The sequence below is a fragment of the Bos mutus genome, chromosome 19 (assembly GCF_027580195.1).
Source record: "Bos mutus isolate GX-2022 chromosome 19, NWIPB_WYAK_1.1, whole genome shotgun sequence".
In the NCBI taxonomy this organism is placed as follows: domain Eukaryota; kingdom Metazoa; phylum Chordata; class Mammalia; order Artiodactyla; family Bovidae; genus Bos; species Bos mutus.
The window spans coordinates 13,991,300-14,007,513 of NC_091635.1; the positions used below are offsets into that span (position 1 = coordinate 13,991,300).

The 16,214-nt window shown below is 54.6% G+C and overlaps 2 protein-coding genes across 2 annotated transcripts; both read left to right on the plus strand.

Moving 5' to 3' along the window:
• The first annotated feature begins 579 nt into the window (after positions 1-579).
• LOC106700579 (uncharacterized) lies at positions 580-4,553 on the plus strand. Its single transcript, XM_070357308.1, has 8 exons — positions 580-1,144; positions 1,437-1,544; positions 1,651-1,722; positions 1,952-2,037; positions 2,133-2,384; positions 2,747-2,947; positions 3,039-3,429; positions 4,433-4,553. Exons 1-8 carry the CDS (start codon positions 651-653, stop codon positions 4,551-4,553), a joined length of 1,725 nt encoding a protein of 574 aa, XP_070213409.1. The 5' UTR covers positions 580-650.
• ACAP1 (ArfGAP with coiled-coil, ankyrin repeat and PH domains 1) lies at positions 3,778-16,027 on the plus strand. Its single transcript, XM_005889947.3, has 22 exons — positions 3,778-4,611; positions 5,146-5,203; positions 8,646-8,765; positions 8,930-8,983; positions 9,066-9,124; positions 9,358-9,541; positions 9,671-9,715; positions 9,819-9,914; positions 10,016-10,090; positions 10,183-10,292; positions 11,453-11,504; positions 11,590-11,690; positions 11,977-12,100; positions 12,191-12,402; positions 12,986-13,055; positions 13,179-13,273; positions 13,373-13,545; positions 14,121-14,293; positions 14,827-14,936; positions 15,019-15,129; positions 15,479-15,528; positions 15,839-16,027. Exons 1-22 carry the CDS (start codon positions 4,559-4,561, stop codon positions 15,937-15,939), a joined length of 2,226 nt encoding a protein of 741 aa, XP_005890009.1. The 5' UTR covers positions 3,778-4,558; the 3' UTR covers positions 15,940-16,027.
• The last annotated feature ends 187 nt before the right edge of the window (positions 16,028-16,214 follow it).

Sequence of the window (16,214 nt, forward strand, 5' to 3'; positions counted from 1 at the left end):
AAGAGGGTCACACTCCGTACCACTTGAGACCGGATATGTCTTTCGACAGTGTCGCAATCCCTCCACTTCTCCGAAACAGAACGGGCTGGCTTTTGGGGCGAAAAGAGTTCGCGGATGTTTCTAGACAAGCCCATCTTGAACTCTAGTTCAACCAAACTTAGGTTTTAAAGCCACGAATAAAGAGTCCAAAGGAGCCCTGGCAGGTAGTTTCAGGTAACGACGCTGTCAGTCCTCAAAGACCGCCACCCCCAGAGCTATCAACAACCCCCCAGCAAGACTCCCCAGACGCTACGCTTCAACTGGACTGTGTGTGACGTCACAATTAAGTTTCTGGCAAGGCGTCCGGGACACCTGACTATGATTGGATAATTCGGATGAGAGTGGAGATGGGGGAGAAGGGCGGGAACAAATCCCAGAGACAAAGAAGGGTTTTAGGGTGGGACAGAAAGGGAGGGGCAACCTGAGAGGCTTCCAGAGGTCCCTAAACAGTTTTGATTCCGCCCCCCACGGCTCCAGGGAGCGGTGGGGGAGGGGACCCAGACCTCGCCCAAGTGTCCCCCTCCCGCCGCGGTGGGGGCGGGGCCTGGGGCGGGGCTATGTGGAGCAGGGAGGCGGGGCGAGGTAGCTGAGAGTGGCCCCCTAGTGGGGCCATGGAGAAGCAGGAAAGTCTGGGGGCTGCTGGCGGCCTCAATGGAGAATCCCCTGGTGGGGGTATCAGCGGGGTGCCAGGAGGCATCGGAGGAGTCGAGTCAGGCGCCGGGTTGCTCTCCGGAGTAACCATGTTTCACGGTTCTGGGCCTCCCACGCACAATGGGGGAACTATAATTCGCAGTCTTGACTCTAGCCAGCCCTCCGGAGGGACAGCAGTCCTCGGTTCCGGGCTCAACCAGCATCCTGGGGAAGTCGCGGGCCACAGCTTTGGGTCCCGTACACAACCTGTCGGGTTTAATCCCCACTTCCCTGGAACCAGTGTATCCGGGACGTTCAACCCGGGGTCCGGGGCGTCTGGGGTGTACAACTCGGCAAACATTACGCTATCCGAGTCAACTTGCACGCGCCAAGACAGACCCTGTGAGGACCGTCCCCGGAGCATCCTAAAAAACAGCAGCTCCATCATGGTGCACAAATCCCCCGGGGCGGAGAAGTAAGGAGCCGGGGAGGAAGAAAGGGATTCCAGACACTGGAGGAAGCCAAGGCAGGGGAAGGGGGTGGAGTCTCAAGAACTAAAAGTGAGAGTAAGTGGGGGTAATTGGGTGGGAAATCCGAGGTTCCTAGCCTTTGAGAGAGCGGCTGGTACAGGATAAATCCTTGATTACTTAGCACGTGATTATCGTCAGGTGTGACCCCACCCCAGCCTCCTACAGGTCGGAAAAGGTTTTGAATAACTGAAAGAGGGAGTACTCTGCCCTTCTTTTGTATCCTTTCCTCACCCGAAGGAGAAAGTCTCAGCACTGGGATGAAATGAATATCCTGGCGACCTACCACCCTGCTGACAAGAACTATGGCTTTATGAAGGTGGATGAGCCCAGCACGCCCTTCCACAGGTGCGAGTCTGCAGCTCTAGCCCTTCAGCTCCTACTCTTTTCTCTACTCAGAGGAGGGGAGTGCCTGCTGCCTGCTCTGAGGCATTGCTTCCTCCCTCTCTTGCAGGCTCCAAGACAGCGATGAAGACCTGCTTGCCGGGACCTCTCATGCAATGACTCCTGAGAAGTTAGCAGAAAGGTGAGAGTCCTGCCAGAGGTCAGTAGGGACCTGTGGCCTCCTGCCCCCTCCACCCCTGAACTAGGGTCTGAGCTAGCTCTGCTTTTTGGCTCTCCAAATGGGAGGTACTACAATTTGGATCAGGACTCACTCAGGCCAAGGTGGGGGAGTCAGCCAGCTTGGCCCCAGCTACCACATACTCCCATTTTTTGTTCTCTCTGTGCCCCTAACTGGTCTCCCTCCCCTTCAGGTTTGCAGCAATGGACAGTTTCTGCCCCAAGGTCCTGTACAGCGATAACAGAAGCTCGGGGTCTTCAGACAGCTTTTCCAAGACACGTGAGATGAGGGGTGGGGTTAAGTGGAAGGGGAGGTGGAGTGAGAGCTCAGTGGAGAGCCTGGCAGGAAAGCCATGCTCTGACACTGGCCCACAGAATCCGATGATTTTGAAAAGCGCCGCAAGGCACACTACAATGAAGGAAAGTTCCTGAAACCTCAGAAAAACCCTCCCTTGGATAATAGCGAGAACAGCAGTGTGGGTAGCGTGAGTATGAGCAGTGGCAGTCGAGGTGCAATGCTGGACTCAGAGCCCAGGCCTGTGGAAAGAGGTGGGGCAGGAAGAATGACTGGAGGAGTCAAGGACCAGATTGGCCTGGTGGCCAGAAACCACATCCTAGAAGCCAAAGGTTAGCTATGGTGGGGCCCCAGACACCCAAGGGAATTGTAGTCCAGAACCTTCTCCACCATAGCTTGTCTTCCTCAGTGGGTGTCAGCCCAGGGCCCTGCTGCCTAAGAGGGAAGTCTTGCTGGCTGGTGTCCCCAAGGTAGACAGAGGGCAGCTGGGGTAGGGTCCCCATCAGGGTAGGCCCCAAGGAAGGCTGGCTGGGAAGGAGGAACAGAAAGCCCAACAGAACTCTGAGGGGGTGGAAAGGTCACTGATGTTTTTCTAAAATGGGAGGAGGGGATAGAAGTGAGATGAGAACCTGAGGCTTGACCTTCTCATGGCTGCTCAGGGGTCACAATGAAGCTGGTGCCCTGTATTCTCTAGGTGTCCTTATGACTCAGACTGATTTGGGTGATTCCTCAGCTTCCCCTGCCTTCATAAATCTGTCCCCAACTTCATCCACCACTGTGGTGTTGGAGAAGGAAATTGGTCTGCAGCGCAAGGAGTATTACAGCAAAGGAAGATACCTAAGGTGCTGGCCCCACCCCGAGCTTGAGGAGGACACAGAAGATGAGCAGCAAAGCAGTGAGAGTTCAGCCGGGTCAGCCCAGGAGCGGGAGGGCTAAGAACCAATAGACTGATGGGTGTGCCAACCCTGGTCCTCTGATGCTTGCAGGCTCCACAAACTTGAACTGGGTGACTGAGAGTCCCATGGGCACTGAGGTCCGTCTGGTGGACCACACAGGAGGCTCCTCCCAGGATTTCCAGGCCACCGAGAGCTCCCAGAAAGTGATAGTGACATCATCGAAGCCTGGTGAGGGCACCAGGCCACCATCTCACCAGGCCTGGCTCTTGGCAAGCTCCCATCTTCCCAACCCCCGACTCCCTTCAGGCCAGCGGATCGGTAAAGGTGATGAGAGAGGCCTTCCACATTCTTGTGTGCAATGTGGATTTTATGGAGAGGACCCAGGGAGGCTCAGAGGGATGGGTACCAGCCCCCCAGCTTGGTACCACCGCTGCCCCCATGCCTCCTCCCTGATTCCTCTCTGCCACCTACCCTGCTCCAGGTACTGCCCAGTGCTCCAAAGATAGTGGGTCCCAAGCAATGTCTGACTGGTGTCAGTGGCTGGTATCCAAAGGGCTGAACTGGCAAAGCATGGAAGGCTCAGAGAGGGAACCTGGAAGTCACCCAAACTTCCCAAACCAAAACCAGCACAGACGTGAGCCTGAGCAGGGGCAAGGGGGTGGCCGGGGAGCGCGAGGGGCTGAGTGGGTAGGTTCTAGGGAGTCTGGGGATCGTGGCCACATCTTCTGCCTGTGGCAAGAAAGCCACTAACCCAGCCCCTCCTCTTCCAGATGAAACCCTGCAGCTCCAGTGGACTCAGGAGGAGGAAACCAAACAATGGAAACTGTAGCCAGCTGGGGATGGGGTGGGAGCCAACTTTCCCTGCCCTCACCACCCTCGGTCAATCGGGGTAGACAATAAAGAGAAGAGCAGGAGTCTAGGTGCTGTGAATTGGGGTCCCAGGCTGATCCTGAGCTGTCGTTGAGGAGAGCGGGGGCAGAGATGAAAGTTCACGTGCAGGAAACCACAGGCAGAACAGAGCAAAAAGCTTGGCATAGCCAGGGGGACTGGACTCAACAGGCACCCAGGAGCCCAGGAAGACCCACCTGCAGTGGGCTGACAATGACTTGTGTGATTCAACCACACACTTACCAGTATTGTCTTTAAAAAACCACCCTGGAGGTAGGAGTTATCGTCCCCATCTTTCAGATGAGGAAACTGAGGAATCAGCTTGCCCAGGGTTAGGCAATCAGGATTCGAACCTGTATCTCTCAGGCCTCCACGACTCAACCACTGAAGGAGACCAAGCGGAGAGAGACCAGGGCCCTAGGAAGGTGACTGTAGATAGTCTCCGAGGGCGGGGCTGTGGCTTCTCTGATCTCAGGCCCTTCTCCACCCCTGGGCCCCGCCTCCACCCCTCCCAGCACTGCCTGAAAGTGAGGGGTGAGAGCTCCTCCTAGGACACCCCTTGCACCTAGGGAAAGAATCCTTTCCCCCACCCCCAGGCTCTACCCAGGGGAGGACTTTCCCTCCTCCCTCATCAGCACGTCCCCAGGCCAGGGGAGTGCCTGTACTTGCAGCTCCACCCTCCAGGCCCGAGGGCCCACTGGCCCCGGAGCGGTCTAGCTGAGATGACGGTCAAGCTGGATTTTGAGGAGTGTCTTAAGGACTCACCCCGCTTCCGGTAAGTGTATACACAGGTGTCCAGGGGCAGAGGTGGGGAGGTCCGACAGTCCCTAACATACACAACCTTCCCCATGTCCGACGGAGGATGTCTTTCCAGGGCGTAGGTCTCAGAGGGGCGAGATCCAGCTTAGAAGTCAAAGCCGTACCTCTGGTATCAAATCCCGTGCTCTGATGCTCGCCACCCTCTGCCAGTGTGGAGGGGGTCCCTCCAGCCTCTCTCAACCCCAGAGCTGGCACTCCCTCCTCCCTCTCTTGGGGACCCCTCCCCTCCCCCAGCACCTGCTCTGGGCGGTTAGCAACTTCCTGCCCTCGCCACATCCACCCTCTTTCTACCTTCCTGCTCTGGCCTGGGCCTTAGTAGCTCCCACACTGTGCAGAGTGAGTGAGCCAGAGCGGGTGGGTGGGAAGTTCTTAACCCATCAGCTTTTTATGTCCGTACCCTTGGCCCCCAACCCCAGCCCCTAACCCTGCCAACTGGACAGACCAGATAGGCCCAAGCTCTGTTCCCGTGACACTGTCCCTCCTTTCCCAGAGCCTCTGTCGAGCTGGTGGAAGCCGAAGTGTCAGAATTGGAGACCCGGCTGGAAAAGGTGATCCGAATGTGGAGGGGTGACCTGGGGTGGGAGTGAGACGAGAGGGGTAGGGCCAGGGAGAAAAGTAGAGACCAAGTATAAGTTCTGGAGATTACTGAATGTTAACCAGGTTGGGTAGATACTGGGGGCTACAGAGAAACCAAAAGGTGGTTCTGTATCCTTAAGGAGCTCGGAATCTTGGAAAACAAGACTCATCTGTGAACTTGCTTCTGAAGACTTGAGTTATGCGGGACCCTGAGCCCCCAGAAGTTTCTGCCCTCAGGGAGCTCTCAGACTGTGGGCAACAAATCCGTAAAACACTGACATGATGCAGTCAGGCCTTCCTGGCTGCTCTTTACAAAAGCAGCAGGCTCCCATCCCCCTTATTTGGCTTTTTTTTTCCCCTCTACAGCATTTATCTCAACTATGTTATGCGTTTACTTGCTGTATTAGTTTTCTATTGTATAACAAATGACTATGCATTCCGTGACTTCAAATAGTGCACAGGTATTAGCATAGTCGTGGGTCAGCACAGCTTAACTGTGCTCTGCTCTGCTCAAAGCAGAGTTCCAGTCCTTGCTGTTGTGGGATTGAGGCCCTCATCTCCCAGAGGCCACCCACAGTTCCCTGGCCCGGGGCCCTGTCCATAGGCAGTTTATTTCATAACAGCTTGTGTCTTCTTCAAGGCCAGTAGTAGGCTTTCCCAAGTGTGTGCTGACAAGATGCCATCAGTTTATATCAGAATGTGATCATGGGGCAAATCCGTCACCTCTGTCATTTGGGGGCGCCATCCTATTGCTCTTGCCATGTGGTGAGAAGCATAATCCTCACTCACCCACACACAAGGAGTGAGGATTACGCAAAGGTGGGAGTCACAGGGCTTCCCTTAGCCTGTGTCTGTCCCACTTGCCAAGTTTGTTTCGTGTGTACTTTTCCCTACTGGACTGAAAGTATCATGAGGGACTTTTACATTTCCCCCTCCCCCGCCCCGCCTCAATCCCCAGGGCCTTTGCCATGACCTGAAAGTTAGTAAGTAACCAACTAATAGATACATTTATTAATGAAATAGATACATTTAAATTGGTGTATAGCTGATTTACAACATTGTTAGTTTCTGGTGTACAGAAAAGTGATTCAGTTGTACACATGAATATATACATATATTTTTAAGTTAAACTTTTTATTTTTAACTAATTGCAGATCACAGGAAGTTGCAAAAATAGCACAGAGAAGCACAGGTACCCATCTCCCAGCTTCCCCCAATGGTAGCATCTTCCATAACTGTAGTCTACTGCTCAAACCAGGAAATTGCTTCTGGCATGATACAGTAAGCTGTCTAAAGACTTCACTTGGATTCTACCTGCTTTGCATATACCCTTTAAAAAAAAAAAAAAATCATTTCTTTACTTAGCTGTGCTGTGTCTTAGTTGCTGCACATGGGATCTTTAGTTGCGGCATGTGGGATCCAGTTTCTGACCAGGGATGGACCCTGGGCCCCCTAACACTGGGAGGACAGAGTGTTAGCCACTGGACTCCCCCAGGGAAATCCCTGAATATACTCTCTTAAAAAAAAATCTTTGTGTATAATTCTGTGGCACTTTATCACATGTATAGATTCTTATAACCAGCATCACACTCAAGATACAAAACTCCTATCATCACAAAGAAACTCTTTTGAGCCGTTTTTTTGTAATGGTACCCTCCCTCCCCACCCCCTTCCTTATCCATGACAACCACTCATCTCTTTTCTATCTCTAGACTTCTCATTTCTAGGTTATCTAGGTGGAATCATACAGAATGTGACCTTTCAAGATTGGCCTTTTTTTTCCTCTCAAAATAATGTCTTTAGGTTTATTCAAGTTGTGGCTTATCAGTAGTTATCAGCAGTTCATTAATAGTTGATGAGGAGCTCATGCCTTTTACATTGCTGAGCCCGTGCTATTGTATGGATGTACCAGTTTGTCACTAGTTCAGTCTTCTGAAAGTTCCTTATTCAACTATTTGGGCAGGCAGGGTGAAGAAGGAAAAACTGGACACTCAGTCTCCCAGGGGAGTTGTGATCCTCTGGGTCCTTGTCCCTTATTATGGACACCCAAGAGTGACATCTGATAAAATTTGATCGTGGTCTGTTTCCTGACTGTTACTGACCCTGCCAGCCATCTTCAAGTCAAGCTATAGTTCCCTGAAGCCTTCACTAGCCTGAAAAAGTGTTTTTCAGTTCAACAAAAGTTCCGTGAGCAAACCTCTGTAGCCCATGTTTTCTGAGCCCCTGCTACCCAAGATTTCCTCATAGAACTGCCCTGGTGGTCTCTAGATCCCCAGGCTGAAATGACAGGCTCCATCAACTCTTGCCCTTCCCAGATACAGTGACTCAGGGTGGAATCAATGGTGTCATCTCTAGGAGCCATGCAGTTTCTGCAGGTGAAAAGAACCAGGGGTCAGAAAACCTAGCTCTGGCTTCTCAGTCGGGCACCTCAAGGAGTGAGTTGGGAGGGAAACCAGTCTTCAGGCTATTCCTACTGCCACAGGGGCCTCCCAGAGACCCTCCTCAGGCCAATCACTCGTCCTTTGTTTATGAAGCCTCCTAGGCAGGTGGAATGAACTGGGAGATTGGGATTGACATATATATTTAAACTATTAACACTGTGTATAAAATAGATAATTCATGAGAACCTACTGCATAGCTCAGAGAACTCTATTCTGTGGTCTTTGGTGCCCTAAATGGAAAGGAAATCTAAAAAACAGGGGATTTATGTATATAAACAGCTGATTCACTTTGCTGTGCAGCAGAAACTAACATTATAAAGCAACTGTACTCCAATATTTTTTTTTTTAAGCCTCCTTGTTTGTAATTTAGGGCCAGACAGAATAGGCCCTAAGAGCACCGTCTCTGACCCTATGGCCTGGCTGACTGATTACTATTTATGAGGAAATGTTCACTAAGCACAGAATGGACACCTCCAGACAGTAAATACTGTATAGAATTTTTTTTTTTTTTGCAAGGCATGTGGGTCTTAATTCCCCAACCAGAGATCATACCTGCGCGCTTGGCAGTGAGAGCTCAGAGTCCTAACCACTGGACAGCCAGGGTATCCCCCATTTCTGTAGAATTTAATACTGAGCAGATAAAGCTCAGGTTTCATCCTGAGGGCCAGACAGTGTTTGAGGATGGCGTTTCTGGGAACTCTGGACCCAAGCAGATGTTGCAGGGCAGGAGAGATGTCCAGGAGGTGAAACCGACTGGCTCCACTGTCAGACTGGGAGGAATTTTGATCCAGGCCCAGAGCAGTGGGAGGAAAGAAACCAAGATGAGAAAGCAGCTGTGTGTATTAGAAACCAGACTGGGCCACAGAGAAGTGTAGGTTGGGGAGGGAGGGGCACAGCCCTGGGAAAGGGGAGACAAGTCAGACAGGAGAGGAGCAGTACCGGCACGACTCCCTGTTGCTCTGTTGTTTCCCAGCTCCTCAAACTGGGGAATGGCCTCCTGGAAAGTGGGCGGCACTACCTTGCTGCCAGCCGGGCCTTCATCGTGGGCATTTGTGATCTTGCCCACCTGGGACCACCAGAGCCCATGATGGCGGTATGTGGAGGGTCTAGACCAGGCTGTGGTGGGGTCTGGGATGTGGAAGAGACCCTGGGGAAGGCGAGGGAAGAGTCGGTCTGGGGTCTGCCGGTCCCGGGTCTAGGGGTGGGAGGACCCGACTGCCCTTGTCTGGTACTCTCTTTCTGCATCTTCTTGCCTAGGAGTGTCTGGACAAATTCACTCAGAGCCTGAGCCATAAGCTGGACAGCCATGCTGTAAGTTGGGGGGTGGCCTGGTGGGGGGAGCAAGGAAGTCTGTGGTCCTGACCCCCCACCTGCCAACTTCTGCTTCCCTCAGGAGCTTCTCGACGCCACCCAGCACACACTGCAGCGGCAAATTCAGACCTTGGTCAAGGAGTGAGTTGGGAAGGAAACCAGTCTTCTGGCCTCTCCCACTGCCATGGGGGCCTCCCTGAATAAAGGAGTTGTGAGATTGGAGGCTTCTGGTGGCCTGATCATTATCCCCTATCTCAAGGATCCCCTCAAAGTCCTGAGTGTCCATAGCTACAAGGCTGTGAATGCACCTTAGGGATTTCTCTGCTGGGGTCAGTGAGTGTATGGGTAATTCTGTGTTATTCCTACACCTCCAGAGGTCTCCGGAGCTTCCGAGAGGCTGGCCGGGATTTCTGGCGGGGGGCCGAGAGCCTGGAGGCTGCTCTTACCCACAATGCAGAGGTTCCCAGGCGCCGGGCCCAGGAGGCAGAAGAGGCTGGAGCTGCTTTGAAGGTTGCTCGAGCTGGGTACCGGGGCCGGGCCCTGGACTATGCCCTGCAGGTGCCTGCCCCTACCTGTCCTCCTGGGGTACCAGGGCCTCAATCACCTTGAGTCTGGAGTCACTGGTGTGCAGTGGGAGGGGTGGGGTCTGTGTCTTCAAGACTGACCTGAGATCTTTTGGGCTCTCAGATCAATGTGATTGAGGACAAGAGGAAGTTTGACATCATGGAGTTTGTGAGTCGAGGTGGGGGTGGGGGTGGGGGTGGGGAGGAGCCTGCTGATAGCATGAGGGACCGGGGAAAGAGAAGGGTCTGCCTCCTGCCCACCTTGTCCCCAGGTGCTGCGTTTGGTGGAGGCCCAGGCTACCCATTTCCAGCAGGGCCACGAGGAGCTGAGCCAGCTGGCCCAGTATCGCAAGGAGCTGGGTGGCCAGGTAGAGCCCCAGGGAGCAGGAAGGTGGAAGAGGGAGGGAAGGCGCTTTGAGATGACTCTGGGTGAGGGTGGGGCCATCTGAGATACCCTTCCTGTGCTTAGTTACACCAGCTGGTCCTGAATTCAGCCCGCGAGAAGAGGGACATGGAGCAGAGACATGTGCTGCTAAAACAGAAGGTGAGGACTGGGGCTGCAGACAGGAGGCGGACGACCCTGGGGCCTTGGTCTCTGCTCACTTCAGTTGCCCTTTGACACTTTTGTGCCCCCAGGAGCTGGGTGGGGAGGAGCCAGAGCCAAGCCTAAAGGAGGGGCCTGGTGGCTTGGTCATGGAAGGACATCTCTTCAAAAGGGCCAGCAATGCATTTAAGACCTGGAGCAGGTGAGGAGTGAACATCCCAGTCGGTTTTGGGGGTTTTTTTGAGTGGTTATAGTGTGTTAAATGGGTCTTCCCAGGTGGTTCACTGGGTAAAGAATCCTCCTGCAGTAGAGGAGACCTGGGTTCAATCCCTGGGTTGGGAAGATCCCCCTGAGGAGGGCATGACAACCCAGTCCAGTATTCTTGCCTTGAGAATCCCATCGAGAGAGGAGCCTGGTGGGCTATAGTCCATAGGGTCACAAAGAGTCGGACATGACTGAAGCAACTGAGCATGCATGCATGCACACACCATGTGTTAAATGCAGCCAGGAAAAACAGACAGACTGCCCCTACCCCCACCCCACTGCTTCCTTCAGAGACTTTATATTCCATCAGCAAAGATACACAGTGATATGGTAATTAAGTGAATTACGTGTTATCTTAGACGGTAAGAATACCATAGGCAAAAAACAACAAAGAAGCAATGTGGACACAGCCGGAAAGGAGCTGTGACTTTGAGTAGGGTGGTCAGTCTAGACCTCCTGGAAAGGTGACTGCTGAGTGAGGACTGGAAGGATATCTAGGGGGAGAATGTTCTAGGCTGAAGGAGGAGCCCTTCCAAGGCCCTGAGGAACCTGGAGGGTTCCAGGAACAGAGGGGAGGCCCTGGGTGTGGACAGAGGGAGGGAGGAGGAAGTGGTAGAAGATGCAGGTGGAGCTAACAGGGTGTGAATCATGATGGCCTCGTTGGCTGTGCTCTGAGGGAAGTGGGGCGCCATGGGAGGGTGTGGAGCAGGGTGGTGACCTGCTCTGACGTGACCCCTTCCCCTTCCAGGGCCACTGCCGGCCCCTGAGGGATCTTTGTGCAAATTAAGAAACAGAGCCCCTTCTCCAAGATACTTATATTTGCCAAAACGTTGTAGTAACTATTTTATTAGACAAAGCATTTTTGCTGCCATCTGCTGGAAACTTGTCTTTGTGAGTCTATCACAACTGGGTGCTGAGATGTGATCAGCACCCCTCACAGGTCCCCGGCTGCCCCTCCTCTGCAGCATCTCCTGGGACGGGCAGCCCAGGGCTCTCTCTTCTCAGTGAGATTCTATGAAGCTGAGAGCACCATATTCCTCCTGTCCCTCTCCTGAGCCATTACCCCCACATCACAAATGCTATTTCCACCTCTTCCAGACGCTGGTTCACTATTCAGAGCAACCAACTGGTCTATCAGAAGAGGTACAAGGTGAGTAGGCTGGGTCCTGGGTACTGGGCCCCAGGAGGACTCAGCCCTGCTGTGGCTGCCTGGACATCTGCCCTCCCCCCGCCAGGACCCTGTGACCGTGGTGGTGGATGACCTTCGTCTCTGCACAGTGAAGCTCTGTCCTGACTCAGAAAGACGGTTCTGCTTTGAGGTTGTGTCCCCCAGCAAGTGAGTACAGTGCCCAGGGCTGATGGCCTGTGTGTCTCAATCTTACTGGCTGGCAAGGGTCTTGGAGGCCCCTCATGCTGCCCCAGATGTTAACCCTTTGGTGGTTGACTGGGGAGGAGAGTATAGGGCAAAGGGGCATATCTAGAAGGGTATTACCAATTGGTGCAGAGGTATTTCCATATGACTGGCACCAGCCGCACACTTGCTGAATGTCAGCTTGCTCATCCTGCCACTTGACTCCCCAAGCCTCAGTTCTCTCCCTGCTCTCCATTCCCCTCTGGTCCAGGTCTTGCCTCCTGCAGGCTGACTCAGAGCGCCTCATGCAGCTGTGGGTCAGCGCCGTGCAGAGCAGCATCGCCACAGCCTTCAGCCAGGCTCGCCTTGATGACAGCCCCCGGGGTCTAGGCCAGGTACCTTAACTGGCGGTGCAGGGCTGGGCTGCCCAGCGAGCTAGGACATCCCTTCCCTCAGAGTCACTCTTTCTTCCCCTGTCCCCCCAGGGCTCAGGACACCTGGCCATAAGCTCCGCTGCCACCCTGGGCCCTGGTGGGTTGACCAGGGGAAGGGAGCCTGGGGGAGTAGGGCACGTGGCAGCCCAGGTGCAGAGCGTAGACGGCAACGCCCAGTGCTGTGACTGCCGGGAGCCTGCCCCCGAGTGGGCCAGCATCAACCTCGGCGTCACCCTCTGCATTCAGTGCTCTGGCATTCACAGGTCTCTCCCCACAGGGTCCCAAGCGTGGGCCCCTGCTCCTCCTGGGTTGGGGGCGGGAGACTTGCCTGGGTTTCCTCTCACACTCTGCCTGTTACCTGGGCTGAGCCTGTGGGGCCCAAGGTGGACCCAGGTGGGCCCAGCCCCTCGGTATCCTGGTCTGGCCAGGGCAGGAGGACACCCAGGGGAGTTGATCGACTTGTCTGGAGGAGGGGTGGGGTCAGGACTGCTGAGGGTTGGGGAGCTGATGAAAAGCAGAGAGAGATGATGTTATGAGGCCTTAGCAGGTCTATACAGCCCTCAGGGGGGGAGAGGGGAGGGGAGTGGCATGGCAAGAGTTGTCCAGGCCAAAATACCTGGAGAGAGGGGAGGTGGCTGGAGAGGATGAGGAGAAGGGAGGAGAGGGAATGGTGAACAGGCGGAATCCAGCTCCATCCAGGTCAAGACCACGTGGCCCTGGCTGCCCTCTGCCTCCTGGCCCAGCGCCTCCGCCTGGGCCCCTGCACGCAGGACCTTGCCCCTAAGTCTTTTCAGGAGTAGCAGCTGCCCCCACAGAGGGCCTGACATATCTCCCCTTGCTCTCCAGGAGCCTTGGAGTTCATTTCTCCAAAGTCCGGTCTCTGACCCTTGACTCATGGGAGCCAGAACTCGTGAAGGTGACTTGGGATGCTGTTGAGTGTGTGGGGGTGGGGTAAGGGCAGGGCTTCAGAGTCCTGAGGGCTCAGACACTCACCCACACCCTACCTGTCTGTCTCTGCCTCTACCTGGGCTGTCTGCAGCTCATGTGTGAGCTGGGAAATGTCGTCATAAACCAGATCTATGAAGCCCGAGTGGAGGCCATGGCTGTGAAGAAGCCAGGACCCAGCTGCTCCCGGTGAGGCTGGGGCCACCCTCCATGTGGGGAGGGAGGGAGGAGGGCCCAGGACGAGAGGAGGAAAGACTGTCTCCTTCCCCTGCAACACTCCCCCGCCAGGCAAGAGAAGGAGGCCTGGATTCATGCTAAATACGTGGAGAAGAAGTTCCTGACCAAGCTTCCTGAGATTCGAGGGCGAAGAGGTGGCCGGGGGCCCCCCAGGGGACATCCTCCTGTGCCCCCAAAGCCAGGGCTTATCAGGCCCAAGCCGGGGAGCTTCAGATCCAAGCCAGGTATACAGTTGGTTGGTTGGGCATCTGTGAGCGCCTGCTGGGCACTCAGCACAGTGCCAAGCCCAGTGGGGAGGCACAGAGTCCCGGGTCTAGGTCTTCCCCTTGAGAATGTTCAGGGGGCCAGACTGTACCAGCACTGGTTTTATAAGGCAAGAGTTTCGGGGATTAAAGTGAAGGATGGGAAGGACCATGGGGCTGGGAGGAAGCAGGAAGGGCTGTGTGAGGGTGCCAACAACCTAAGATGAGTCAGGAGAATGAGTGAAGGTCTCCAGAGGCCTGTGGATGAGGGTGAGAGCTTGGCTGGAAGAGAGGGAATCAAGAGAGCTGAGGTTGACTATCAGCTCACTCTCAACATCCCCGCCAGTTGAGGTGGTCAGACAGGAAGAAGTGAAAGATGTGACTATTCTATATGCCTAGGCACCTGGCCATATCCTCTCACACCTTCCATCACCCCCCACCACAATTCCTGGTCTTGGAGTCCTTCCCACAATTGAGAAGTGACCTATCCCGTCACAATGTCAGGGGTCTGTACTGAGGGTTTTCTTCTCAGATTCATAGCTGGTTCCCCTTCACAGAGCCCCCCTCTGAGGACCTGCAGAGCCTGCACCCTGGGGCCCTGCTCTTTCGAGCTGCTGGGCACCCTCCATCCCTTCCCACCATGGCTGATGCCCTTGCCCATGGAGCCGATGTCAACTGGGTCAACGGGGGTCAGGAGAATGCCACACCGCTGATCCAGGCCACAGCTGCTGTGAGAGTCTTGGTGACCTCCCTACACCACCTTCGGTCTCCTCTCTTCCCTCTCCTGACCTTGGTCCCAGCTCTTAACCCTCTCCCCAGCCCCTAGGGAGTGATAACCAGTAGAGCCTGATTGCTAAGAGGGTGAGATTTGGAGGCTGAGAAACCTGGTTTGGATCCAGACCCTCACCACTTACAGCTGTGAACCTCCTTGTGCCTCAGTTTCCTCATCTGTAAAATAGGGATAACATGCCTTATTAGGTTGTACTATGGATGTAATACATGTAAAGAGCCAGAGCAGAGGGACTTCCCTGGTGGTGGTCCAGTGGTTAAGATTCTGTGCTTCCAAGGCAGGGGCTGCAGGTTCAATCCCTTATCAGAAAACAGATCCCACGTGTCCCGTGGTGTGGCCAATAAATAAAGCTTAAAAAAAAAAAAAAAGCAGAGCCTGCCATCCCATACCACTGAACTGACCCGACTCCAAAATATCTTTTAATTTGTCTCTAATTTGCCACATCTCTCCCCCTTCTCTATTTCTCCATGCAGAATTCTCTTCTGGCCTGTGAGTTTCTCCTCCAGAACGGGGCAAACGTGAACCAGGTGGACAACCAAGGCCGGGGCCCGCTCCACCACGCGACAATTCTTGGCCACACGGGGTAGGGACAACAGGGATGATGGCCTCGGGAGGAAAGCTCCAGACGGGGTGAGGGGCTGGCTGAACTTGGCTATCTTGTCCAGGCTGGCCTGCCTGTTTCTGAAACGGGGAGCCGATCTAGGAGTTCGAGACTCTGAAGGCAGAGACCCCCTGACCATCGCCGTGGAAACAGCCAACGCTGACATCGTCACTCTGTGAGGGTGCCTGGGGAGGCGGGGCTCGCGCTTACACTATCCACTTGGGCGGGGCTTACGCCAGACCCCAGCTTGCCAGGCGGGGCCTGGGGAGGGGCGGGGCCAGCTCCTGGACCAGACTGAGAAAGGCTCCTCCAGGTGTTGACTGAGGCTTGGAGTAGGAAGGGTAAACTCACCTTCCTTGGTGGATTTATTCTGAGAGAGGCATTATTCATTAATTGTCGGGCATCTTTAAAGTACTAGACCCTGAGGAAACAGGTGAATGAAACAACCCAGCTCAAAGGATGGGAAGGTGAGGGTGGGGGTGGGGTGAGAATGTCATTCATTCCTTAATTCTCTCCCCCTTCAGGCTACGATTGGCAAAAATGCGGGAGGCCGACGCAGCCCAGGGCCAGGCTGGTAAAGTACACCTCCCCTCCGCCCTGCACAACATTGTAACTGTGGGCTTCTGGCCCCTGGTGACCTGTCCCCAACGCCCTGTCCTCAGCTTCATTGATCAATTACATTATTTATTCAACAAATACGTATTGGGTGCATCCTACGCTCCAGGTCCTTGAAACAAAGCAAAGAATAGGCGAGGGCGCTGCCCTGACAGTACAGACATCTCCTCCACCCACGTTGGAAGCGCGTGCTCTTACCAGGCCGGGCTGTCCCTATTGTGCTATTCGTGCTAGGACCCAGCCTCTCAGCCCTTTCTCCCTCCCCTCAGGAGACGAGACATATCTTGACATCTTCCGTGATTTCTCCCTCATGGCATCCGACGACCCGGAGAAGCTGAGCCGGCGTAGTCATGACCTCCACACGCTTTGATCCCAGGCCTTCAAGGGCTGGGACCCCCATCCCTTCCCTCCCTACCACCCGCCCTTTCCATTAAAGCCTTTGTGCTTTGCTCTTCAAAGTTCATTTATTGGCCACCTCCTTTCGGCTGGTGAGATATAGGGCACTGCGACTCTTGGGGTGCAGGAGCGATTGGGAGTTTTTGAACTGGAGTCAATGGAGGGGCAACTCCTGGGAGTGAAGTGGGAGCTTCGGCCTCTAGGGCGGGGGCTCGCGAGCTCAGGCGACGTGGCCCGACCCGTCCGGCT